We start from the raw sequence: 28,000 nt of genomic DNA on the forward strand, positions 1-28,000 counted from the left end.
TTTTTTTTTTTGAATAATCAAATGTGGTTTTAATCTTTTTTAGCTACAACTGTAACACTTGTACACTAAGATCTAGTGTAGTGTGTAGCTTATGGAATTCTTCCTTGCTTATTAAGTTGTGTCCAAGCAGCTTGATTGCAGTACTGGCATCTGACCTGTGCACCTTTTGGTTTGTTATTCAAAAGATTTATTAAAATTGTTGAAATGACATCAGAAGTGTTGTGAGGTGTGGGTTTTTTTGGTTGGGGTTTTATTTTTTTTTTGTTTGTTTGTTGTTTTGGCTTCTTTTTTTTTTTTCTTTGTTGACAAAGGGATGCTTCAGTGACATATAATGAGAAATTATTCTCAACAATGGTGTATTTAATCTCATATGTATAAGATATGCTTGCAAGGTATTTTGCTGCCCTCTCTTGGTAGAGCTTTTGTATTGTAAGCAAAGTGCTTAACTTTGTTCCTGGCAAAAAATTCTGGGTTTATTCCTTTTATTTTCTGAAGAAATGGGAAATGGCGATTCTTTTACCAAAAAAAAAAAAAAAAGAAAGAAAGAAAGAAATGTTAAATATGGCCTTACTCAATATTTACTAAATAATGAGTACTTTGTTATTCAAGTCCTGTGTGGATAAAAGTGGTTATTTCACTGTCTTTCATCTTAATTTTATTTAGTCAATACAATTTGATAGTGTTCATTGCCAGTTGCAATAATTTTTGCTTCAGACTAAATTTAAACACTTGGATGCATTTTGTTATGACACAAACCCTTCTGGGCCAGGCCAAACACCTGGAATGCTTCCCTCTGCTGCTCTTCCATCCTCTGGGCATCCCTTGCTTCAACAGCTTCTGCATGATGGAGTTTCTGTTTTCCAAATTATTTCCCATGGTTCTTGGGGGGTTTTTCCCCCCTGTGGGCTTTTTCCTGCTTTTTCTTTGAATCACTCTGGCAAGGAGTTCCACAGCTCATCTGCCTGATGGGCAGGGCTGCTCTTTTCTTCTTTGCTCTCAGTATTTGCATTGACTCTTTCCTCCCAGCTGTTCTGAAGGAGTGTCCCCATCACTCAGAGCTCCAGTTGTCTTTCCCAGAATGCAGAATTACAGCTTTATAAATTATTTTTCGATGGAAGGCGCTGGGTACATTTGATAACAGTTTTCTACTGCTCTTAAAATCTTTTCAGTTCTGATTTTCTTCCTGTTTTGAGGTGGGAGCAGGGATGCAGGGCTTGTGAGGCAGGGTGGTGCTATTTCTGTACTGTCCATAATCCTTTCTTCATGAATAGCATCTGGTTGGGTTTCTTGAACAGGACACATCAATGAATTGTTGTAACCCTAATACCTCACTCCTGGGTCCACAAGCAACCCAAAGTCCAGCACTTTGTAAATTCATTCAGCAGATACTTCACTCTCTCTGTCCTGCTTCACTTCAGTTGAGGTTTATTTGCCAATTTTATTCCCAGGTTAGTTGGAATTAGAAGATCAGTAATTCTTTATAATCAGCCATCAGCCTTGCTGTCCTAAATAACTAAATATTATTAAGGAGCTTTATGACAAGCACCTCACTGTTCCTTTTCCTGGTTGCTTATGGAAATACAAAATTATGGCAGAGCCCTTGGTATGGTATGGTTATTCCAAACCAGCCTTGGCAATGCTGCCCTTGTGTGAGGAGTGACCTATATTGAGCTTCTATTTATGTAAAGAAATTAAGAACTTAAGCAAAAGAAATTTTCTGGCAGTTGCTTGATGTGTTGTTGTTAAACCCAGGGAATTGATACCTTCCAGTATTATAAACTAAATATAACGTGAAATGTTCATGATCTCAAATGTCATATCTACATTTTAGGTTTAGGATGAACAGAGTGTGCATTTCTAGGTGGAATATGCTCATTTCTGGCAAATGGCTGCAAAAGAATGACAAAAATAAACAAAGCTGTTTTGGAATCTGTCAGTGTTGTCTTCTGCTCTGAACAGTCTTTTAGATACAAACATGTGCATCCACCTCTCCTTTATGGAAAAAAAAAAAAAAAGAATTTCAACATGACCAAGCTGAAGTTAGCCTTGATGAAAACCCTGTTTTCCTCTAATAATAGGTTTGATCTGAGGGGAAAAAAGAGCACATAGTCAAGTTAGTTTTGTACAGAACAAGCAAAAGTGTAACATCAAAAATATTTTTAATACCTCTTGGAGGTATTAAATTAATATTTCTGTGGTTTGTGTTATATTCATTATATTATATTGTATTATATTAACATTTCTAGAACTCCTCTACTGGCTCCAAATCTGTATGGGTCAATCACCAGACTTTTTAGTGGACTTCAGATGCTAAAAATCAGTCATTTAACAAAAGCTGGGTTGCAGCTCTGGTTTCATAGTGTCTGTTCTTACAGCTTTGATTTGTGGCTGAGGGAGGAAATGGTCAAGGAACAGAACTGGGTTTTTTGCTTCTGATGGGTAATGAGTTAAGTAGTGAAAAAAGTCCCTTTGTTGTGCACAACAGGAACTTACTTGGTTATAGAAATAATAAAATTTCAAAATTTGTAATTTTTTTTGTTTGTAAAGGAAAAACAATGGTCTGAAAATTGAATGGATTTCAATAACAATGGTTCATGGGCTGGAGTTTGCAGTTATGCTGGTATTTTCTGGGCAAGAAAAGGAGTGAAACAGCTGAACTTCCCTTCCTTTTCAGAATTCTGTCCTTATGACTCTACATATACAGCATAGCATTGCCAATGACTGTCCAAATTAAATTGCCCAGTGGCATAGTATAGAAAACACACATGTGTTAACTTGAGATGTCAAAATTCAGATCTCCTCTCTGCTTTATAGTTAAGAGCTGGATGTGCTTTTTGTTTGTTGAGAAGCTGTCATCAGTTTGCTTCTGAAACATGGCAGAAAAAATGGCTCTGTGCTTTGTAGACCAGATTTTCTTTCTAGCTGTTATGATTTTGATTTTTATTTTTGGAAACAAGAATTAAATAGAGAACAAGACCTAGCAGCATTTTCAGTGTTATGTACTGACAGGAACATACTGGCCACAGCTGGGAGGAGGATCAGCCTAATTTTGTTTCATCACTGAGTTATCCCCAAGAGATGAAAAAGCCTTGAAAATCAAGAAGCTGTATTTTAACCAGCTAGGAAGATATAAAAAGCCCTAAAAAACCCTAAAGAAAATACAGAACAAGTTGAGGAGGAAGGATCAGACAGGTGGTATATAGCTTTTCCCACTGCATTTTTTTTTTCCAGGAAAGTCCTTTCAGCCAACCCAGTGGCTTTGGCAGAGAATTTTGCAAGGTTTCTTCTTACCCTTAGGGTATTTCCACTGCCTGGCTTTTACTTGTTTTCTTCCTCTTCACATCTTCCCCCTCTCTGCTTTGCTTTGCAAAGCCTCCCATGAGCTGGAAGCCCTGCCAGCTCCCTGCAGTGTTTCCTTGGCTGCTGCACCCTGGATTTTTTTTGACCATGTCCATTTTTTCTCTGCCTTCAGGGTGTTTTCATGTTGTTGCCAGTTCAGCTGTGTGTATGTCTGTTAAGATGCAAGTGGGGATGGACACGTGTGCATTTTGATGGATATGGAATAAAATAAAATATGGATAAATTCTATCTGACTAGTTAATCCAAAAACCATAATTTATTTGAGGTGTTTCTTTTTTTAATGAGTGTTTGTGTTACTGCTGTTTCACTGCACTTCTGTTCACTGCTGTGAGTATAAAATACCGTGCAAAGAACAAATGTAACTCCATATCCCAAACTGGGAAGATTGTATCAGTTAGTAAATTAGCAGTAAATTACCCCTTGAAGTCTGTCTCTCAGAATGTTCAGTTAGTGAAGAGGAAATCAGATATGTGATTCTTTTTACTGTAAATATAATAAAACTATTATCCAGCTCAGAAAAGTGGCGTGCAAGGATTAAGACTTCCAGGTAGGTACAAATGCTGTGCTTTTGTTCTGGCTGCTACCAGGATTGTCGATGGGTTTATCTCCTTGTCCTTTGAAGAGCTGCCTGATGTTTTAGGTTTCCACTTTGCAGCTTAGTCTCTTTCCTTTTCTCACCACTGCAGACAATTACAAGAGCAGCAGAGGCAGAAGGAGCTGGAACGGGAGAGGCTGGATCGCGAGCGGATGGAACGGGAGAGGCTGGAGAGAGAGAGGCTGGAAAGGGAAAGGCTGGAAAGAGAGCGCCTGGAGCAGGAGCAGCTGGAGAGGGAACGGCAGGAGAGGGAACGGCAGGAGCGCCTGGAGAGGGAGAGACAGGAGAAGGAGAGGCAGGACCGCGAGAGACTGGAACGACTCGAACGGGAGAGGCAAGAGAGAGAACGGCAAGAACAGTTGGAAAGGGAACAGTTGGAATGGGAAAGAGAGAGAAGAATTTCAAATGCTGGTAAGAATTTCAAAATCCGAGCGTGTTCTACCACCAGACCGCTCTTGATGTGTTTGGGTGATGGAGTGGGAGAGAACCAACAAATGGCAAGGGTGTACAGCTGTTAGCAACAGTCAGTATTTCAGGCTTCATTTTGCTGGAATTCCTTCCCTTTTGTTATGGCAAGAAGTCTAAGATATTTGACTTTCCTGTCATAATTTTCCATTAATTCTGAAATAAATTTTTTTTGCATTCTTTGCTCACTCCGTTGCCACACTCTCTGATTGCATGGAAGAGCTTGAATCATTTTGGGCACCTCCAACATTGGTTGAAGTGTGATGAGTTAAACTTTCTAAATACCTTATCATTGTTTGCTCTATTCAACAAATGTATTGTCATTACATAAGCTGGGAAAAACCCCTAAAATGTATCAGGTTGAGTGTGTTAACATAGAGGGTATGTTGCTATATAAGGCAAAGTAATAGTGTGAGAAATGCTTTTCAGTCTGAAGCCTTGCTTAATCTATCATTGTAGTAACATTTCAGTGAAATGTGTTGTATTTGTAGATAAGATTATGCACTGCCTGTGGAAATGTATCCAGTGATAACTGAAAGCTTTCTCATTTTGGTAATACAATGGAACATTAGTCAAGTGCTTGGTTGTTCTTCAGTCTCAAACTCAATTTACATAAGTCAGCTCATGGTGAAAGTCAAGGAATACTATGTAAGTCATTTTAGAGCGGAGGATTTTATTGGTAGTTTTATTCCCAGTACTTTTAATATTTGCTATGCAGCTTTCTCTGGGGAATAGGGAGATGTCACTTGCTGCCTATGGTAAGAGTTTTATTAGTGGAGTTGAAACAAATGTTAAGATCACTCCATTTGCTTGCAGTTTGCAACCAAACAAGACAATAAAAGCTGGTAAAAGACTGATTGCTCAACCCTATATCTAACCAATCTCACAGATGGGATTTGATAAAACTTTCTCTAGAACGTACTCGTAAATTCAAATGTTGGCACAAGAAGAGTTGGTAGAATTTAAGAGCAGCTGTTGATAATATGTAAAACTTTCCTAACAGTATTTTCACTTGTGCCTAATCCTCTGGTACTAACTGTAGTCTACATTTTTACATTTTGTTCGAATGCTGGTTTTGTTGCTTCATTAGCTCCCTTTTTCTCTTTCTCCTTTTTTTATCCTGCCTTTGCTGCTGCTTTCCATCTTCTGTCCAGCTCCATCTTTCGACAACTCCCCGTATAGCACTCCACTTCCTGAATACTCCAGTTGCCAGCCTCCTTCAGCACCTCCTCCATCATATGCAAAAGCAGTCTCAGCGCCAATGGCCGAGGCCACACCGGAGTACGCTGTAGTGACTTCTGCACCACCGACCTCCACTCCCCCTACACCGCCTCTAAGGCACTCTGCATCGCGTTTTGCTACATCCCTAGGCTCGGCTTTCCACCCCGTTCTCCCCCATTACGCCACGGTTCCTCGGCCCGTGAACAAAAGCTCCCGGCCCCCTTCTCCCGTGGGCGCCGCGGCCACGTTGCCTCCCAGCAGCAGGCCCGCGGCCTGGGCCGCGCCCAGCTTCGCGCCCCTGCCCCCGTCTCCTCCGGTCATGATCAGCAGCCCGCCGGGCAAAGCCGCCGGCCCCAGACCCGTCCTGCCCGTGGCGGCCTCCAACGCGGCGGCCCAAGCGTCCACGTCTTCTCCCACGGCTCCCAACGGGCTTCCCGAAAACCTGGCTTATCCGGTTCCTTCACCTTCTACCTCAGGTCCAACGCCGCCTCCGCCACCTCCTCCCCCCCCGCTGCCTTCCTTTCCGCCTCTGTCACTCTCTGGGCCTCAAGCTTCTCCTTCTCCCAACTCCCCGAATGCCTCGACTCCCTCATCCAAGCCTAGTGTTCTCCCTTCTCCCTCTGCAGCTACCCCTGCCTCTGTTGAGAACTCTCTAAACTCTGTGCTGGGAGACTCCTCTGCTTCTGAGCCAGTCTTGCAGGCAGCCTCTCAGCCGGTTGAAGCTCCGAGCCAGCAGGGTAAGGCTTTCTGTTATTGCTACTAATGCGCTAAGGGGCAGAGCCCTGACTGCCGCCAGGCATGAGCACGGTGCTTCCCAAGCTGCACTGATCCCAATGCCAAACACTGCTGGGGTAAGGGAAATGGAAGAGCTCTGGGCTTAGGAGCCACTGTTCTGTGGCCCGTTGTGAGTAAAGTCCTAATTTCTTAAGAACTCGTCTTTGGAGAACAGAGTTGGTCACATTCTTGCTTGGTAAACCCTGCACTGTTGGTTTATTTGGGAAGTGGTGTTACCGCTTCATAGTTCATAGATCATCCATTTCCTAATGGCAGCCAACATAGAGGAGCACATGTGTGGCTTTGGACATGTAAATGACCTTTAGTGAGGTCATGGTTTATTTGGGAAGTGGTGTTACCACTTCATTAGTTCATAGATCATCCATTTCCTAATGGCAGCCAACATACAGGAGCACATGTGTGGCTTTGGACATGTAAGTGGCCTTCAGTGAGGAACAATTCATATTTAGAAAGTAACGTGTGACACCTACAGCATTTCTTTCTGGGCAGTGGTTGTATTTTGTTCCGTTGCTGTGTGCACATACATATGTACATTTGTATTTAGATACAGAGAGAGAGAGACAGGTCTTTCTGCAGTATTTTACCAGTGTAGCTAAGAAGACTTTGGACAAAAAGTTTGATTAAGAAGGTGACAGCCTTAAGGAACACTCCACCAATATGATAGAAATGCATTTTACATGGTAATACATGTTTTTGTTAGCCTGCTTTTATACTGATTTAACAGATTTAGGTGGATTTAGTAGATGTAGGTCTTTGTACAGAACTCTGCAGTAGCTCCAAAGGTGTGGGCAGAAGGGCTCCTGGGGGATAAGCAGCTTGATACAAGCCCTGCAGAATGGACCCTGTTTATATCCTCCTGTCTGAAATGAAGGTCTGAACTGCTTTGGGATGGAGTGGAAATAGAATAAATGGCCTCACTTCTACTATGGAATAAAATTGTGCACTTGGACAGTGAGTGATGCCAAGAGCGTTTAAAAGGCTTTTGAATTTCTGCAGTGGGTAGCAGAGCAGGAAACCAGGAAGGCTCATATGTGAAATTCCTGCCTTTAGAGATTAAGGTAGTTGTGCAGTATTTTTCCTGCCTCTTGGTGGTTTTGGTGAGACAGAGGTAGGATCTGTGGAGGTGTGGAGCTGTTGTCTACGTCAAGATTTCTTAAACTCTTCCAATAATAATAATAATAATAGTACAGTGATCATCAGAATATTCTTTTTTCAAAGTACACTTTGTATTTGGATAACAATGTGAATTTAATTAAGTAGAAGAATGATAGATAAAAAATAGAAGGGCTTCTTCCCATTAGCTTGAAATATGTCGGTCTTCTAACTCACTAATTACTGTTTGTATTAAATTGTAAAAGTTGATTACTGGAATTATTTTAAAGGAAAGATTTACATACAGCTTAGAAATTAGCATTGCCACTGGACCAGTCCAGGGGCTCAGATGTTTGGGTGATGTGTCAGTGCTTGTTAATGCAGTGAGGTACTGTTCAGCACCATGTGAGCACACCCTGTTGTTCTCCTGCTACGATGCTCATGCCTGACTTTACTCTCTGCCTGTTCCCTGGTGTAAAGCTGCTCTTGGTTGCAGCACAGAACCTGACTGGAGGGGTTTCATGTAAATGTCTCTGGAACTGTCTGATCTCTCACAGGATACTGTGTAATTTTTTTAGCTCATTATTTAAGAATGCTTCTCTCCTGCTGAAATTCAGTGTTTCCTTGCCCATTATCTTACCAGTTTTAATGTCTTGTACACTGAGCAAAAGAACCACCATTTCAATGGGAGCGAGACCTTTGTTTTCTAAATCCTTAATGTCTTCTGTTTGTTTTCTCTCTGACACTAGGTGTTGTCCAAGGACCACCTGCACCTCCTCCTCCACCTCCCCTGCCCCCTGGCCCAGCTCAGTCTTCAGTAGCAGCCCCAGCTCCTCCTGGCCCTCCACCACCTCCTCCCCTGCCACCTTCGGGGCCGCCCCCGCCGCCGCCGCCGCCTCCTCCGCTGCCCAGCCAAGCCCCTCCCGTTCCCCTGCCCCCTCCGGCTCCCCCCCTGCCAGCCTCGGGCTTTTCAGCGGGATTCGTGGCCGAGGATAATCGCCCTCTAACTGGACTAGCAGCTGCACTCGCTGGAGCCAAACTTAGGAAAGTCTCAAGGGTAAATAGAACTCTGGTTTCTTTTTCACCTTCCTGTCCCCCCGCTTCTAAGCTTTGGTCAAGGTCAGCAGCAGGATCAAGGCATTTGGGGTAGGCTTGGTTCATGAAGGAAAAAGCATTACAGGATGTGCTCCCAGCCCATACCATCCTTTATGCACTTGTGCCTGTAGCATTCACGTTCTCTGAAAAAATCCCTTCACCCAGGATTTCTCTCCTGGGAAGCTGAGAAGCCTCAGAGAAAAGGATAAGAATGGATAAGAATGCTCTTCTCTCCTGCTGAAATTCAGTATTTTCTTGCCCAGTATCTTACCAGTTTTAATGTCTCATACCCTGAGCAAAATAGCCACCATTTCAATGGAAGTAAGACGTTTGTTTCATTCACATTCTCTGAAAAAAATCCCTTCACCCAGGATTTTTCTCCTGGGAAGCTGAGGAGCCTCAGAGAAAAGGAAAACAATTCTTATCTCATTTGCTTCTCCTGTGTTGTGCTCACATGTGGAATGTGTTTGGAGTCATTAGATTCTGGTGTGGGTTGTTTTGACTCTTTGGCCAACTGGGGCCAAGCTGTGTCAAGACTCTAGAAAGAGTCATAAGTTTTCATTATCATCTTTTTAGCATTGAGTTAAGTATCCTTTCTGTATTCTTTAGTCTAGTATAGTATTCTTTATTATAATATAATATTATAAAGTAATAAATTAGCCTTCTGAGAACATGGAGTCAGATTCATCATTCCTGCCTTTGTCGGGACATTCCCAGCAAATACAATATGTGCCTTTCTTGCACGTGAACTTTGCTGGTTCCATGAAGTCAGCTCTCATTCTGTTGGCACATCTGCTGTCTTTTTGTGTGCTCTGAAGGGTGAAGACTCCTCCAGTTCGAGTGGAGGAGGAGGAGGAGGAGGAGGCTCTGCTTCATCCAAAACAGACGGTGGCCGTGGAAATGGACCCCTTCCCTTGGGAGGCAGTGGGTTGATGGAAGAAATGAGTGCCCTGCTGGCCAGGAGGTGAGGAGCTGTTCCTGCTCTGCTCCAGCTGCTTAGTCATCACACAGGTGGGATTTGGGCTTGCAGCTGGCTGAGGATCAGATGGAGAGCAGCTCGGGGTTGCTTTGGGAAGCTGATCATGTTTCATGAATAGCCATTTTTATTTGAGTGTAATCCAGTACTTCTGTGTAAGCCTTTGTGCAGCAGTAAGGGAGTGCATGCAGACTTCAAATTGCACAGTTGCTTTGGCAGGAGGGCTTTGCCTTTGAAGGTGTTTTGAAAGTACTTCTTAAAACACTATTTTTCATGAGGCTGTGTAAGTCTTTAATTGCAGTAAACAACATTCTTCCATCTTAAAGCCATGATGAGCTTGGTAACTTTTGTCTCTGCTTACAGGAGAAGAATTGCTGAAAAGGGATCAACAGAACCAGAGCAGAAAGAAGATAAAGCTGTGAGTTGAGAAATTTTATCTGATTCACATTACTCAATACAAGGATTAGCAGAGAGATTCCAGTGGTGTACAAGGGATTATTTATACTTTACTGTATAAAATATACATATAACCACTCCTCTGTGAAGTGCTTGCTCATTTTCTATATACAGTTGTGCAGAGCCATTTTAAATATATTTATATAAAAACTGAAATATTTAAACAGTTGAGATTGGTTCTTGTGAATCTAACAGATTATAAAGATTATTTTTCTCCTTCCCTCCTCTCTCTCTGTTCCCTCTCTTCTCCATTTTAATCAGGAAGAATCAGAGTCTTCATCTTCTAAGGTTTCTTCAACAAGCACACCTGGTAAGTAGCTCAGGTTTGTGAACTCTGGGTCTTTGTAATGCTAAAATCTAGTGACAAATCTCAGTCACCTCTGCTGAATTTTGGAGCATGCCTCTTCTCCCATGATTACAGCCTGGGGTTTTACTGTAGAATAGGTCCTGGTTCAGAAGATGATGGATAAAAAGACCATAAGTGAATAAAGAATATAAATGCAGAGTGCTGAAATTCTTAGCCCATGATCCCTCTGCTGAAGGGGCAGTGTTTGGAGCTGTGTAGCCAACACAGTCAGTAAGGAAAACTTACACATTCTGCAGCTGGCCAAGAGGTATTGTCAGCATGCAGATGTAAAATATTGTAAATTATTGTCCCTCAAGAGACACTCAGGACTTTGTTTTCCTGTCCTTTAGTAGTCCCTTGTTGTACCCTCAGTTTCCCTGAGCACCTCTCAGTACATACCTGCAAAAGGGGGGGCTGTGCCATTTAACCCTGCAGTCTGTCACCCCAAAAGGCAGTGGAAGCAGAAAGGAAATAACTGGATAATGAATACACCAACTTTCAGCCTGTCCAGCTCCCTCTGCTGATTGCTTGCCCATGTGTGCACTTCTCCTCCAGATGATTCAACCACTTGATGATGTGCAGGCCTTTAATATTGAAAACCACTGCTGTAGTGTGAACAAAACCTGGCTGGGGAATAAAAAGGAGTGCTAGGAGTTGTGTGTCCAGATGGAAATAACTGGCAAATTTAGTCCTGAGATACAGGCACTCATCTAGAGGAGTCAGACTGCAAGGAAATAAATGACATCACACAAATCAAGGTTTTCACACACATCTCCTTTATTTTTCTCTTCTTTTACAAGAGTCTGCTTCATTTTGTTAAATGCATTGTGTTAAACAGAAAGGACATTAGCCTTGGGAAAATGACTGCTTTTGGAACACTTCTGATAATATAGGCCCAAAAAGATGGAAAATAAAACCTCTGGAACTGGTTTCTTTAATTGGTGATGATAAGAAGCCTCACCAAAGCTGTTCAAAATGTCAAATGCATTCAGAATTTGACCATTCCCTTCCAGTTGAGAAAGTTTTCTTTGTTTCTTGCTGTGAGATGCTCTGGTTATGCTGAGCCTCATTGCTGGAACAGGTCTTTAAAGTGTTTTAAGAGGAATGCTTGGTATCCTTGAGCAAACTGCAGCCATAGCAGAAGTTTCACAGTTTTACAGATATAGCTAAAATCCTACTAAAATAACTCCTGGGCAGGACAAGTCCTGAAAACTGGTGTATAAAATTAAGTTTAAGGCTTATTATTAGCATAAGTAGCCTGCACTTGGCTGGGTTACAGACTGTGCTGGCAGACTACTGCAATTTAGATATTCTCAGTATCCAGCTGCATCCCAGGGAATTTTCTGGTCAGTAAGAGACTCTGCAAGGGCCTTTCTGCCTCTCTGCTTGCCCAGCTTAGCAGAGTTAAGCAATATGAAAGAAAGGGAGCACACTAAACAAACTCCAAATCTGAAGTGAAGACTGATAAGATCACTGGCACACTGAAGTCCTGAGTAAGTAATGATGGCAATTAATAACAATCCACACTACAGAAAGGCTGTTTGACCTTGTGCAGGTTGTAAGGAATGAACCTCCTTCTTTCTTGTTGCTGAAAGGATACTCTGGTTGTGTCAGGTTCTATCTGCTGGCACTTCACTGAAACTGGCACTGAATTAATTTTCTATCATGAAGAGTTTAAGAAAACTCCTTTTAGAATAGAATAGAAAATAGAATAGAATAGAATAGAAACCTATTCCTCAAGTGTTTGCAGCTGACTGGTTACACAATTCCATGGTTCACAGCTGAAGCCATCCAGTACCTATAAATACCTAGAAATAAATCCAATGCCTATAAAGTACAGGCAGACCTTCTCCCAGCTAGATTAGGAATCAAATGGCATTTGCAGGGTCTGGGAGACCAGTGACACTTCAAGATGCTCTCATTTGATGCATTCACAGATGAGTACAAGGGGAAGCTGAATGTAATAAAAAGAGCAAAACACCAAGCAGCTGACTTGAGTTGCCAGATGCTTGAAGTTTCCTCACATAAATTACACAGTGGATAGAAAAAACCAGTTTTTCATCTCCTCACTCTGTTTTCCAGAACTAACAAGAAAGCCTTGGGAAAGGACAAATACAGTGAATGGAAGCAAGTCACCTGTTATTTCCAGGTACTCCCCTTTTGTACCAGCTGCTTTTCCTTACATTTGTTATTGTTGCACATGCTGCTAAAGATACTGGACTAGAATAGTAAAGATCATCTTCATGAGTTTAAAATTGCTGCTGTGAAACTGCTTTTAGTAGTTTTAAGTAGGACTGAAGAGTTACTTTTGGAGAATGCTAATAAGGGAAATTTTTGACAGTAAAATCAAAAGTTTTACCCAAAAAAGTTTCTTTTAACAATTTTTGGTGTATAACCTCAATTAATAAGGTCTATATTTGCCTACAGCAATGTTTAATTTTTTATTTGAAGTCTGAAATTTCCAGCAAGGTGAAACCAAATTCAGTGCTGCAGTTCACATGTTCAGTAGTAAATCTAGAGAATAGATGTTCTTTCTATTTCTCTGCCACTCACAGAGTGCCTTTATGGATATTTCAGTTATCTTGGTAAGATTTGATTCTGTGACAATTTTCAGTAGCTCTCATACCAGTCTAAGAAAGTCCATCCTAAAGAAGTATAGAAATGTTTTACATCCTTCAGTGCATCTACCATCTTTGATAACTTGTCAGCTGGAACTCTGGTAGGCAGGCAGTGTTTTGAAAGGCATTTTCAGCAAGTGAAATGGCTACTTTAGCAAGTTTTTGGATATATATTTGATTGTAATTGACTTTAGGCAGGAGGCTTGTTCATTTAGAATTCCTGTGTATTGTACACAGAGGTTCAAGTGTTCTGACCCCTGATATATTCTGAGGAAGTTCCCTGAATTTCTTGAGAGAAAGCAAGAGAAACATGTTCAACTTGGGAATGCTGTGTTTGAAATTACTTGAATTCTCATGAAAATCTGGCTGTTGGGCACAGCTAGAAAAGATTTGGTGATCAGATTATTAAAAAAGAGTTGTTCTGTGAGTGGCCTCACTTGTAGTTGAGATTGCCCTTGGGGTCTTCAGTTCTAAAATGCAGCACTAAACACTCTCTTGTGAAGGAAGTATCTCTTATTTTAGAATAAATCCAGGAGTTTGAGGTGTGTGCAGCCTTGGTTCTGGTTGCTTGCTGTGTTTTTTGTCAAGAAGCAGGTGCCATTGGTGGTGATATTCCCTCTGCCACCCTGTCAGGGGAACAAAATCCTGCATCACCTTTGGCCTTGGCTTTCCCTGCCCTCTCCCCCTCCTCCCCAGGAGCTCTGACATGCTTTGACCAAGGTCCCTTGTGCTGATATTTTGATCTGCTTCAAAAGGTGGCATTGAGGGGGAGCTTGTCACAGAAATAATTGGTGTAAGGAGTCCTAGAGAGCATTTTAGAGTTCATATTGTGTGAGACAGGGGCTGACCTGGCCCTTTGGCTCTAGATACTTTGCTCAAATTGCTTATCCATAGGGTAAAGGGATTAGTAAGTAGGGCAACTCTCAATATCTGACTCTTTTGGGGAGTCTGGGATGTTCTGAAGTCTGAATTCTACAGTAGGTTTTTGTAAACTGTTTCATGCTTCCAGTTTCTCTGATCTTTTTCCAGCTGATGAAATTCAGAGGTTGCTGAGGTCTGTTTAAAAATGTTTTCTGACCTAGAGGAGTACAGAGGATTTTTCAGATCTCTCTTAGATTTATTGGGGCACTCTCTCCATCAAGCTTTTGTCTTCATTCATCCAGTGGATAATGCAGATAGAATTTAACTTGATATGAACTTCCCTGGCTGTATACTCTAATCCAAAATAGGAATTCTGTGTTTATTTAATGTCAATTTTCTTTCTCAGTGCTGTCATAACCTGTTGGAAGGTGCCATAGTCCATACTTCAGGCCTGCTGATACAATTTTCTAGTCAGTGTTGATGGCTTTCTCTGCCAGGATGAGGAAATTTTCATACAAGGAGAAGCTGTTAGAAGAAGTCTCTCTTGACTATCCTGGTATTTCTCTTAGCTCTCTCCATTTGCCAAGTCTCTCTCAGCAAGCAGCTTGTTCAGCTAGCCTTGTTTAGTCAAGGGGAGCTGCAGTTTGAGACACTAACACTGTGTCTGCCAGGAGGGGATTTGTTTTCACCTGGTAGGATGTGAGGATTGCTTTCACCTGACCTCTGCAGGGAGAGCATGTGAGTCACACACAGGGATTACACACTTAAGAAACTGGCAAGTCAGCAAAATTTTCTCTCCAGAGATAGAGGATGAAGTTGTTGTTATCCAGAGAGAATGTTATAAGTATTTTAAAACAAGTTAGTGTCCTGTCTAAAATCAGGCCTTTGCTTTTTGGAGCAAACAGAAAAGACTGAAGCTGTGGGTTTTTAATATTTCCTGAAACATGCAAGTAGAACTCTTGAATCTACTGAAACCCCATGGTGTTTAAGGTGCTAAAAGTGAACAAAATGAAGACCTATAATAGCTTTTAAAGGTAGTGTTTCTCCCCCTAATAGACGGGAATCTCCATGGAAAAATCTGCTTGCTTCTGAAAACAGGTTCTATGATTCATTAAACAGGTATCATCCTGTTGGGATTTGAGACTTCCTAACAACCCCTTTGACCAGTTCAGGGTGGGACTTTTTCTACATGGGTTGGTAATCACCACATGCACCAGCAGGTTCCTCCCCCACATTTTGTTTGTCCAGTTGAGCCCATTTTTGGACTGGTTAAAAGCAGATGGTGTCAAAGGCAAATTGAGATGGCTTAAGAACCAGGTATGAATTCATAGAAAATACTGGATTTTTGGCAGTCTCCACCTGCAAAGGTACAAATTCCTGTTGAATATGCCAGGATTTAGTGGACCATTTGCAGTGTTTTAAGAAGCAGGTTTTCAAAACTGCTAGTTCAGATACAGAGGAACAGGAATTAATTTTCTGGGTGTGTTTTTACACCTGCTTTTTCATTAAAGACTTTTAAAACATAAATTAATATTTCTACTTGGAACATATTCACAAGTTGGTTAGCATCATGTGTATTTTTTGCTGGAGATCTTAAGTTTCACTCTCTAGTGGTCATAAAGTGCTGACATTGAACCCCTTCAGGCTTTGAGAGCTTTCCAGAGGTAAATGTTGTTCCAGAGCCTCTCAGAATTACTGAGTCAAATTCCAGCTTTGTTCCTCATGAAGGCACTTGTTGTGGTGATTACTTAATCTTTTTGTATGAAAAGTTCCCCTTTTAGCTACTTATCTTGGGTGCTGTATTCTGCATGTTGGCATGGGTAAGATCTTTCCTCTGCATGCTTGGTTGAAGGTGTGTTAGGGACTGTCAGGCAATGCTATGAAAAACCACACGGGAGAGCTCTTCAGCCACGTTGGGATGTTTGCATTCACTCAATTTCAATAGTTAACGTTTGCCTAAATGACAGCTGCATTCAAGCTGAAAAAGGGAAAAAAACCATTAGCATCACTTGGGGAGGAACGCAGCTAGATTTTCCTGAGATTAGAAATTATCTGTTTTGCTAATTATGGTATTTCAGTGTTTGAATTAAGAATGTCTTGCATTTTGGAAAGCAAAAAGTGAGCACATTGTCAAGATTGAGGGGCAGTGTTCATAAAGAAGCTTTCCTGTGGAGATTTTTAACAGATAGAAGCAGTAGATAATATAGTTATGGTGGGTAAAATAATATAGTTATGGTGGGTAAAATAGTTATGGTGGATAAAACTGACCTTCTGTTCCAAAGATATGAAGAAAAGGAAGCAGTCAGTTTGTGTAGAGCTTCTTTTTGAAGTCATCTTATTAGTACATTGAACTCATAAGTAATTAAAAAAAAATATTAAAGCATGCTATTGATTGGGTTTTTCCATTAAGGCAGATACTGGGTGACTGTTACCAATTGCCAGGAGCTGCATTTAAGAGGATTTTTTTCAGTCATGTTGGATAAATGATGTCATGCCACAGTGTATGGGAACAGAACTACAGTCAATGGAAATTATCAGAAACTATATATGAACTACCTGAAAAAATCAGTGTTCTGCCTGGAGTAGGTCAGGGCTCACAATTTCAGGTGTAAACTGCAAGTAACTCTTTAAATACCAGATGAACCAGCAGTGGCCAAAGATCTCAGCAGATGAGTGTTTTTGAGCAAGGAATTCTTCCATAGTGAACTGAGCACTGTAACATGTAAACAGTTCTGTAAAAGATCCTAAACTGTGGTTTGCCTTCATAGCATCAGTGCACACTGTAGGTTCTCTGGTGGTTGCAAGGTGAATTCTATTTTCCAGCTGCTTTCACTATCAAGTTACTCAATATTTCATCTTCTGTCTTACTCAGTGGATTGTGTGTTTAAGTTTGGTGTGTTTCAAGAACAGTAATTAGCAATTTCTCTCTGGGAATTTACATTTAAGCTGTGTGGACTTAATTCTTTACAGCTGGGACAGTTGAGGTCTGTGATCCTAGGGAAGAACAAGTATCAAACCAACATTTTGATGTGTGCACCCTTTTCTGTGGGAATCACACTTGGAGTGTTGTTCTCCAGTTAGCAAGTCAGAACACAGTCCTGTCAGGTTGTAAAAGCCAACAAGACAGCCTAGTGTGAGGTTCATTCAGCTCTTACTGAACAAAACCAGCAGAATAGGATCATTTCCTTATGGATAAACTCCTGTCTTGTAAGGGAAGATGCATGGGAAGCTCAAGGCAGTGATTTTGTAAAACAAACGAAGAAGTAAAGTCTTTTTTTCATTTTTATCCAGCTTTGTGGCAGTAAATCTGTCTGCACCCTCATGTAACAAATGCAGAAAAATGCAGTGCTGAATGAATTTCTCCTATGCAGGAATTTTGAAGGGACACACTGAGTGTAGGCCAGGCTATTTTGTTCAGAGATGCCACATACAAGGGCAATGAAATAGGACCCAGCTTAGTCTACTTTATTCTCTGCCCTTCCTTAAAATTAGCATACTGTGATAATTCTAAACATCAGGGAAGCCCCTTGAGATGAATTGTCAGGAATTTTATCCACAGCTTCTTTTTGGCTTGAAGTTTTATAGGTAAAGGAGGGAGAATGTTAGCCAAGGTGTAAAATGTATTTAAGAACAGCAGAACTTTCCTCCCTCTTGGGAGAACTCCTTTGTACTCCTGCTGTGAACATCCAGGCTCTGTCTCTGCTCACAGCTCTGGAAGTCCATGAGTCTGAATTACCCCTTAAATTAAAGAGGGGATCAGGAAAGAGAAGTGGAAAGGCAGGAAAAACCCCTTCTCTTGGAATCTGTGTTTAAAATGCAAGGTGATCTGGGTAAGCAAGTTTTTGATATCTGAAAGAGAGTATTTCATAAGCAAACATGAAATATGACATAATCCAAAACATTAGAACTTCCTCTCAGTTAACATAAATAAAGATAAATCTTGCTGCTGTTACAGTATTTGCTTTCAGTAGCTTTAGAAAGCAACTGATGGACTAATTGAGGTTGCAGAGGAGTTGGATAACATTGCTTGGGTCTGTCAAGTGTTGAAAATGCCCCAGGGTGATTGCTCAGCATAGTCAGCATCAGCATGCAGTCATTAGTTAGTGGGAGTGCTTCCTTGGGAGACAGACCCTCTTTTGAATGAGCAGGCAGTTACAAAAGGAAAGAGCTTGACATTGGAAGGCATTCAGCTTTTCATGCCCATTATGAGGAAATCAGAAACCACTGACAGTGAAATCTGTCTGCTGCTTTGAAAGTTCTTGTTTTGAACTAATAACTCTTACGGTAATTAATATTTCCAGTGCGTGGAAAACATTCTTGGGTGTTGCTTTCTATTCTGTGTGGTATTTTGGGTCTGCTTGATTTTTCCCATCCTCCCACTCCCAACAGTTTTTGTTTTCCATTCTGATTTTTTTTACTATGTTTTTGTTAGACAAATGTCAGCAATTTTGATGGGGGAATCTCTTATGTATCCTGTAATAATGAGCAACCAGTAACTCCTGGATGTGTTTTTGTGCTGCAGACCAAAATCTACACCAACGGGACAGCCCAGTGCCAACGGAGTACAGTCAGAAGGTCTAGATTATGACAGATTGAAGCAGGTATGTGGATAATGCTTTAAAAAAGGTTGCTGTGGAAGTTGGATATAAGAACTTGCAGCTGTCCAATACCAAAATTTAAACTGTTTTGTTAGTTGCAAAGTTTTAATGATTTAGTAATTACTAGTCTTTATTTTTGCCCAGGCATGTGTCAGTGTTCTTAGGAGCTGGAGCTGTAGGATGGAGGCTTAGACAGCCCTGTTAGTTTCTCACAAAGTTCCTGCTTTTGCATGAGGCAGCACTCATAGGATGGTGTTGACATTATAAATGGAACTGGGAAATCAGTTTGCCTGGAAAACCTTTCCTTCTCTTCTCTGTTTCCAAGCAAACACCAAGCTCTTGGGGCAGCTCTAGCAGTACCACCATGTTTTAATATCAGATGTCAGCACCTGTGGTCACAAGTTGGGTGGTGGAAGAGCACCCAGGGATGCTGCATTTTGTGCAGCTCTCCAGTTCAAGAGCAGAGGAATCCTGTGGGAGTTGTGGAGTTGGAGGTGAAGGATCTCCAGTGGTGGTTGGATCAATCATCCCCAAGTGGGGAGAGAGATTCTGGTGCAGGCTGCAGCTCAGTGGGTAATTCTAGGGCCACTTCTACTTTGGTAACAACTTTTAGTTGCTTCTAGACCATATCCCCACACAGTGGTAGTTGGCTTTAGGTTGGTTTATGGATCAGTTTTGGTTGGTTCTGGATTGGGTCCTGGTTCAACAGTTCTAGAGTGGCTTCTGGCCTGGGGAGTGGTTCTGGAGGAGCTTGGAGAAAAGGGTGGAAAAAACATCAAGCAGGGACAGCACTTCTCTCTGCTCTCTTCATTCCATCACATTCCACTGGGATTGGGACCTTGATACCTTGATTACCTTTTTTTTTTTTGTTTCCTTGAAATATTTCCTTGGCTTGTGGCGTTTAGTGAGCTCCTTTCTTTGCATTCCACATCACATTTCACCTGTAGCAAAGCTTTCTCGTTCTTATCCCTTCTCCTCTCATAAATTCTACAGGAATCAATTTGTGGCACTTCTAGGGACTGTTTTTTCTGTATTGTAACTGCACTAATAATGTTCTAGGGATGCCTCAGGTTTTGAGGATTAACTTGGAAGCTGAGGAGTGGGTTATGCTCAGAAGGGTTAAGGATTAATGGGAAGAATTGTAGTGGGATAATTCTGGATTTCTCTCCACAGAAATTTACAGTTTGCTAAAACTAATCTGTTATTTATGCTCTGACACATTTTAGGATATTTTAGATGAAATGAGGAAGGAGTTAACGAAATTAAAGGAAGAACTCATTGATGGTAAGTATTGCTCTGTTCACTGATGCTGCTCAGTTTTAGGGTAGCTGCAGGTGCTTTAAAATGTAAATGCAATGTATTGGTAGCCTGAGAGTGATTTATTGGTAAAAGTAGCTTTGTTCTTTGTCTGATGGCAAAGCACTGGTGCCAGACCTGTTCCAGTTGATGTGCTTCAGGGATTTCCCTCCTGGAGGTTTTGTTTTAGTAGAATGTTGACACCAATGTGTCTTTTAAGAGTGGTTGAAGTGATGCTGTATTTGAGTGATTTGAAGTTATCCTTAATATCATGTGGTGGTAGGTGGGTTATTTTTAAATAATCCAGAGCTGCTGAGGTATGTATTTCAAAACTAGAAATATTTAGAAGAGAATTTGAAAGAATTTTAATGAAAGCTTCTAGCTTTCAGTTACCTCTTTGGTCTGTAACATATGATTCAAAGAAAAGAAGTCTCACAGTTTTTATTTTTATTTTAACAGAAGCTATTTTCCTATGTAGTCTTCTCTACTTAAGGGAAATCATTGCGAAAACATAATCCTAAAGGTTCACCTATCAGAAATTAGGCAAAACTCTGTGTATGATTTACTACCTTGGTGGGCCTTTTGTTCTTTTTGGCTTTGTGGAATGTACCCGAACAAAGTGTGGGGAGGAAAAAAAGTCATATTAATCTAACAGCACTGCTGATAAAATACTGAATGTCATCAACTGACCTAGAAAGAACTGGCTGGTTTGGGACAAAGGAGAATGTAGTGCTTTTCCCCTTATTTTGTTTGTGTTGTATTATACCACGGCCTTTTAGACCAATAGAGTGCAAACAGGCCCCTGAGGCTGCTCTTAAATAAATAAAATAAATGAGTCCATACTTAAACTCATCGAAAACCCCAATGGTAGTGTTTCCCACAGGCTTGCTGGAGGTGGGAACTAAAAATTAAGATTTCAACATAAATTTTACAGGAATAAAAAAGGCAGTGCCTGGTTGATAATGCCACTTGCCTGAAGCCACATGGGGCTGCCTTAGGTGCTGGCTCTTCATGTTGTGAGAGCAGGGTGAGCCTGCTTTGAGGGATCACTTGTGTGTTCCAGCTTGCTGTCCTAAAGTAAAGAATCCTTTCTTTGATCTGCTAACCCTGTCTCTGTCTCTCTGCAGCTATCAGGCAGGAACTCAGCAAGTCCAATACTGCATAGAAAGACTCGTACTAAGCCGATGTGACTCTTTAACTTGATATAAAACTGACTACGTTTTGTGAGCTGGTAGAAGAAAACGGAGACAGACAGACAGACACTTGGAAGGAGGGAGAAACAACCTATTCTGAAAAGCTTCAGACACATCACTCTGGTGATAATGCTATTCCCCTCCTAGTTTGCAGCTTTTTTCTGACCTTTACAGCAGGGTGGAAAAGACTCTTAAAGTTACTGTAATGATTATGCAGAAATTCCTACATCTATCAGACAAGATCACAGTGCTTTGAAGTCTACTCATGTCAAGATAAAATTGCACACGTTTCAGAATTTGTTGTTGAGACAAAAAAAAAAAAACAACAGGGAAAAGCTTGGGAAGGCTTTTCAGAGAGGTTTTCTTTATTAATGAAGGAGTTAGCAAGTTATACTGTTGTACTTCAAATGTATCTCAGGTTTGTCTTCCTATCATATCTGATATTTCCATGAGTAATTTAAAAGATCAGATGTGTAGAAGTTCGGTTCACGAGACAAGGAGCAATTGGAGACACGTGCTTTGAAAGGGCAATATTTGTAAGTGAGGGTGACCTAGACGGTGATGACATATCAAGATTTTGGAATTTTATGATAGGAAGCCTCTCTAGTTAGCCTTCATGCAATTTTCTAGGAAAATTTAAAAAAAGAAAAAAAGCAAATACAGTCCAGAGTTTAAAGATGTAGATGCCTTCCTACATTGTTACGATGCTTTACCAAATCTAAGACTTCGACATAAAGCGAATCAGCAGTCAAATGTAAATCATTAGTATGTTGTAGATTTACAGTAGATTTTGGGGCTTTTTTTAGATTTATGCATGTGGACATTTTGTAATGTAACACAACACAGCCAGCTTTTTAATTAAAAGAAAAATTGCATGTCACAGAGTAGCCTTTTCATTTGTAAGGCTTAATTTATGCCCAGGAAGATGTGGGAAGAGGGAGGGGGAAGGTGACACATTTTTATTACTTTCTACACTTTTTCTTCATCTTACATGCATGTGTAATAATGAGGAAAACATGACTTTTATCAGTAACCATGTTAATGGAACCAGGTACTTGATCCTTTTGTATCTTTTTTCAGTTTTCTATTTGAAATTCAGTAATAACTTCCAGTAATGGTTCTGAAACTCCCAGGTGAACCAAACTCGTTTCTCGGTGAGAGAAAAAACGTTGTAGGCATCTGACTTGCTGAGGATGCCCCTGTGTAAGTGCATTGTCCTTCACCTTTTCACCATGACCCTCTGCTTCACTCTTTTCTGAGACTCCATTTGTTTTGGTTGTTTAATGAAACAGAAGAGCAGGAGTTACCTGAGAACCAGCAGGTCACAGTAAATGGCCCCTTCTCCTCCTAATTTCTCTGCCACCCTCCTTTCCAAAAAAACTCAAAGCCAACAAAAACCCCCCACAGCTCCACACGAGACAAACCCTGAAAAATAGCAGTGAAATGCTATTGGTTTTGCTCAACAGTTTGAGAGTCATTTTTAGGGGAGGTGAGGTGATACCTCTCTCTTTCCCAGGGTTTTCAGTCTTATGAGTGTAAATTTTATTTTTTTTAATTTTGTTTTTTAATGTGGTAAAGTTCAGTGGAATAGAAATTCTGCAAATTGGCTTTGTAGTGCTTTGAACAAAAAATATGGATCAAAATCTTCCCTTTTTTCCTTGCACTATCCACTTTTCCAAGCCCTGTTTGCTTTGGAATCTGTGCTGATCCAGAAGAAAAGCTTACTTACAACTTCTGGAGAGATTTGCTTACGAGTACAGGCAGCTCCATTCGTGGCACAGATGCTTTCAATAACAGACTGTCTAGAGTGTTGAACACCAAAGCAAAACAGCACTCAACAGCTTCAGAAAGGCTTCACTAGGAAATCTTTTTCCCATTCAAACATTGCCTGATCCTTTTTAGGTTCAGATTCTAAGGGAAGATGACAGTGGAAATATTGCCTAACTCCGTTTATTAATTTTTTTATTATTTTTTTAATAAAGAGGAGAAACAACATCACTTTTCTGCATGCATTTATTGAAGGCATTAAAAAGAAAAAATCCATAGTAAGCTTGTCAAGTACTGTTTTTCTCAAAACAAGAGGAGGCATTTTCATCTTTGTTGATGTAGCTTTTTGTTTTACACAGACTTTTGGAGCAGTAAGGATGTTTACCCTTGTCAGAAATCACGTTTGATTCGTTTCTAGGAGGGTTCAGGAGTTACACAGTGGAATAGCATGGATGGCTATAAGTGGTCCAAAATTTAAAGGCTGAACTTCTAGATTGTGCAAGGAACTGGCTTATGCACTAAACGTTTTGTGCCTTGGTCTACAATTAACATGATTTCTGTTTAAAAGAAAAAGGAACAGATGTTGTCTTTTTGTGCTGCTTCTACATACATACTTTCTGTAATCCCAACCTGCAGAACTGGTTCTTTCCAGGAAATTGGATTGAATTAAAGATTACTGTAGACATTTCCTGACCTACTGACAGTTGCACCGTTTCCAGAGATTTCAGTATTGAAAATGAACTGCAGAAGCTTCGATTACTTTGCTTTCCGGTGACTAAGTCCTTTAAAAACCATATTGTGGTGGTTCTGTGCTTTTGTACAATGGATGTCTTAAGCTGAGGGCAGTTTAAGGGATCCTTCCTAATGCCAGGAGGGCGTTGCTTTCCTCAACACTGTGATCTGACCTGTGATAAACCTGCACTAGAGACGAGTGGCTCCCGAGTCAACCGCAAACCAACTGAATGTAAAACCCTTAGTGCTGGTGCTGAAATCTCTTCAGACAGTCACAATGATTTCCAGTTCCTTGTTTTAAAGTTACCAAGTGTCAATCAAAGACTGAAGCTGTTCACTAATGAATGTTGACTTTTCATGCATTTAGGTTTACCTTCTTTTTAGTTTCTCAGTTCATTCTCTGCTATTTTTATCATATTGTGTCATTTTAAATTTCTTACATGCTAACGTTTTGTTTGAGCGAATGAAATAAAATTGCAATATATACACGTTGCCACCATTTATTTCTGGAACCTCATAGAAGACTCTCTGAGATTTACTGCTCAAAGTCCCCAGATTTTTAATGACTGTGATCATTCCTTACTCCTTGATTCCACCTCTCCTTTCTGTTTCTCCATCAGAAGATCCAGTAGAGAACAGTGAAGACTTTAACCTTATAAAGAATGTAACTGCAGGGACTGTGTACATCCATGAACAGTGACTGCTGTACATAAATTAAAATTAATTTCAAACATATGATGTGATTTACATTCTCACATGCCATGTACACACTTTGGTCTCTGTATCCATGGAGAACATGGAGGGAGAAGGAAAGACTGGGAGGGAAATAATTGCAGCCAGTCTGACTTTTTCTCTTGCTGCTTTTATGTTCATGACTTATTTTCAGTACTGGTAATAAAGCAATGATCTACCATGGCAGATCATTAGAGGTTTCTGTGCACTAAGGACAGTTTCCTCAATTTATCTTACAGCAGAATCCTGAGCAGAGCTGCTCAAATGTCCTTAACTTGACATCCTGAGGCTGTACTTCACTGCTGCTGTTGTTTGGCAAACCTTGGTCCCAGTGCCAAGTTTGGCACCAACCTCAGTGAGTTATAAAGGTTTGGGGTGTTTAAAATAAAATTATCACTAGATTCTGAAATGGTCTGCTGTCCTTGGGGCAGTGTTTAGGCACCAGGTGTAAACATTTCTGATTTAAATGTCCTAACAGTGTTACCAACTCAGTCCATTGGTGTCAAGAGATGGATGGCAGCTGCTTTTTAAAGTTGTTCATGAAAAGGTAGGGAGATGTCACTGGTTGATCAAAGTGAGGATTGCCATGGGCTCTTCTCAAAATGTTCAGTTTGGCTCAGTTCCAGTGCTGGATATTACTTGCCAATGTCTTTTACATCTAGTCATACAAAGAAAATGCAAAATCAAGAAGATTCCCTGTTTTCAGTAGGTGACCAAGATGGGAAGCAAGAAAAATTTTCCCCCAACTGTTTTTTTACCAAAGACTTAACAATTCCTTTTGAAGCTGTAAAATTTTCTTGGTTCTGTAGGCTGTTGCTGGGCAGGAGGTGATGGAGAGAAGGTACAAAGGGAAAAGGTGGTGATTTTGGGGGAACTGGGGCCACTTCAAAGTTCTTGAAGAATGGGCTAAAGATCACTTAAATTGTCTTAAGGGGTGATTTTGGGAAATGAGGCTTCTTTTGCATGCTATCTGTGAGCCTTAAGGGAGAGAGAAGTTGTGTGGGCAGTCAGTGCTGTCACAACATGCATTGGCACACTCAGAAGAGCATGTTTTGAAGTCAGCCTCTTGGAGGGCCTACCAGGAGTTAATATTTATTTGAACACAGTGGAAATGGTGACCTGAGACTGTTGAATATGTCAGGAGATATATTCAAATCATTCTAGGTTTATAATCTTCACTAAAACTGTGTACAATAGAAATGGATGTAATTTTCCGAGTTATGGCGGAGGAGGGGTGGTTCTGGATGTTGGAAAAGCTCAGGCAAACCCAGAAATGTGCAGGATACCTGGTGATCAGCATCTTCATTGCATAGGGCCTTCCTTGGATGGTTGGTTGTCACAGTGATGCTCAAAGTCAAGCAGCTTTGGAAATTGCCTCCCTTCTATGACTGGATCCCAGCTGAACGCTGTCATTATGTAACTGTGTTTTCTAACATTTACATTGTAGAACTCGGTGTCCAGGATCTCAGTGAGTGTTGCTCTCATGTCCTGCTGCTAAATGCTCAGTGGAGGAGATGTGGAGCAGCTGCTGCAGCTGGGCTGTGCTGCTGCTCTGGCCGTGGCAGCTGCAAGCTCACATCTTCTCTGAGATGCTTCATTTTGCCATCATTGTTACTCAGGGGTGGGCACCACCTTCTCCTCCCTTCTCAGCCTGTTTTAGAGCTGTCACCTGTGTGACAATTTCACCTCTCTTTGTGACTGCAGGTCTCTCTGTCTGCCTCAGCTGCTCAAGCACAGCAGAGTTGGAAGGGATCTCCCATCATCATCTGATGTTTGCCATCTTTAATGTAACTTTTTATCACCAAGTCCCCAGCTGTTCCCTGAACAACATCAGCTCAGCAATAAAGCTGTCTGTGCTAATGTGCTGGGAGTGTGCTGAACTGCTTTTCCTTGCAGAGTCTCTGGGAATTGTGCTGCTGACACAGGCAGAGGGAAAAAAAAAATAGAGGTGAGGAAGTGGGTACAGGAGGAGAAAGTGGTGTAGGGGAGTCTGGAAGTGTTCAGGCTGTCTGCAGGGAAGGGTGCTGCTGGAATGAATGGGGCTGGAAAACACAAACAGCTTTTAAACCTACTCTGGATGCTGATGGAATCCATAAATTGAGATAGTCAGGCTTTCTGAGCAGTCTGAAGGCTGCTTGTCCATCACTCTAGGGCTAGGAAGTAAAAGAAAAAAAATAAATCTCTGTGTTAAATGTAAATTTTCTGCTACTTGGCATTTTTTCCCCAGTCCTGTTCTTGTGAAACCCCTTAGACCCCACATAGCTCAGTGAGCCCTGTGATGCTGCAGAACCAGCCCCAAAAGCCCTCCTGAGGAAAAGGGGGGTGCACACACACTCCTAACTCCCTCCTGACTGGATCCAGGGGTGTCTGTCACTGCCAGGAAGCCTTGTGGCTGGAGAGGTTGAGAAACACAATTTCCCATGGCTTTTAGGCTGAAATCTTTCTTTCTGCCCGTGCTCAAAGGTGAGCATCAGACACGAGCTCAGTGATCTTTGCTGCAGTGATGAGAAAAGCTCTGCCTGGCTCTCAGTCCCACAGGGGGATTCTGCACTGCTGGAGGCTGAGAGGGGTCCCAGGAGTCCAGTGCTGATGGAGCTGGTTCACCAAGGAGTTTGTGGGGTGAGTGAAAAATCCTTGTGTTCAGAGTGAAGGGAGACACAAGTGCAGCCAGGGTTTGGGTTCTCTGAGGTGAGAACCTTTTTATTGCCTGCTCTTACCTTCCTTCTTCTGGGAGTGAATGTCTCAGTCACAGAGCCAGTTCATGTGTTCCACCTGCCCAGAGTGACTTGAAACAGGAGTTGGGCACTCAGGAAACTGAGATTTTGGCTGTTCTGTGCCTTCAGGAAGGGAGGAGGAGGTGCCCACCACGCCCAGGAGCAGTGAGGAGCTCGCTCCTGTTGGGCACTGGAAGTTCAGGGACATGGGAGGGGCAGTGCCTGATGAATTCTGTGCCCCCAGAGGGAGAGGAGTGCAGTCAGCCAAGGATGCAGCTTCAGGCTTTGGCTGATGGCCCAGCAGAGAAAGGAAATCCACTGCTTGTCACCTTTTTTCTTTTGTTCTCACCTTAAAGAGATGTGTCAGTGGTACCCAGCAAAGCTGGAGACTGGGGGATCTCCCTAACCTGGCAGCTCAGGGCGTGCACGAGACATTTCTGGAGGCAGCAATGCTGAGTGAGGCCTTAACATTTGCTTTGGATTTGCTTTGGTTGTTCTGTTCCTTGAGGGGAAACAAAATCCTTCAGATTTAAAAGATTTAAACACTCTTCTGAGGTACTCTGGAGTCAGGAGAGCTTTTGTGGAGCCGTGGTGGCAAATTAACCCCAAATCTTCACAAGGTCACATACACAGATCTGAGAGTGCAAGGAAGGGGAACACATTGCATACCAGTGACAGCTTTCAAATACTCTTTAAACTCTTATTTTTTAAAAGACAAATAAAAGCATTCTTTGAGGGCTTTTACAAAATCACTTGCAAGCTGAAAACGTGGCAGTTGTGCAATTTATTGGTTGGCTTAGGGATGGAATTGGGGTACTGCAGCCTCAGGGAAAATAGGTAGAGAAGTCACAAGTCCTCAGCAGCGGTGGGCAATGAGAGGACTCCACAAGAGAGGGGTTTTGGCAGCCAAAAATGTAAATTCCTTCCTTGAAAATGAAGGAGTAGAGTTGCAAAGGGCTTCAAAGGTGGTGGCAGACTTAGCGTGGTCAAAACAATTAATGTTGGTTGGAGCATCTGGGTTTTGTGTGTGAGGAAAGCCAGAGGAGAAGAAGAGAAGTGGAATGAGCACTTTAAAATTCCTGCAATTT

At 41.5% G+C, this 28,000-nt stretch overlaps 1 protein-coding gene across 3 annotated transcripts in view; it reads left to right on the forward strand.

Moving 5' to 3' along the window:
- Window positions 1-23,954, forward strand: part of ENAH (ENAH actin regulator) — a 93,133-nt gene extending 69,179 nt beyond the window's left edge. Inside the window, exons 5-14 of one of the 3 annotated variants that reach the window (XM_066546213.1) lie at window positions 4,047-4,366; window positions 5,575-6,378; window positions 8,278-8,585; window positions 9,442-9,587; window positions 9,963-10,017; window positions 10,317-10,365; window positions 12,484-12,550; window positions 18,403-18,481; window positions 19,705-19,762; window positions 20,902-23,954. In XM_066546213.1, coding sequence (XP_066402310.1) covers window positions 4,047-4,366; window positions 5,575-6,378; window positions 8,278-8,585; window positions 9,442-9,587; window positions 9,963-10,017; window positions 10,317-10,365; window positions 12,484-12,550; window positions 18,403-18,481; window positions 19,705-19,762; window positions 20,902-20,939 — 1,924 coding nt within the window. In that variant the 3' untranslated portion in view covers window positions 20,940-23,954. The remainder of the gene's footprint in view (window positions 1-4,046; window positions 4,367-5,574; window positions 6,379-8,277; window positions 8,586-9,441; window positions 9,588-9,962; window positions 10,018-10,316; window positions 10,366-12,483; window positions 12,551-18,402; window positions 18,482-19,704; window positions 19,763-20,901) is intronic. The other 2 variants (XM_066546214.1, XM_066546215.1) reach the window with 2 other exon arrangements.
- The last annotated feature ends 4,046 nt before the right edge of the window (window positions 23,955-28,000 follow it).

The sequence above is a fragment of the Molothrus aeneus genome, chromosome 3, assembly GCF_037042795.1.
Source record: "Molothrus aeneus isolate 106 chromosome 3, BPBGC_Maene_1.0, whole genome shotgun sequence".
In the NCBI taxonomy this organism is placed as follows: domain Eukaryota; kingdom Metazoa; phylum Chordata; class Aves; order Passeriformes; family Icteridae; genus Molothrus; species Molothrus aeneus.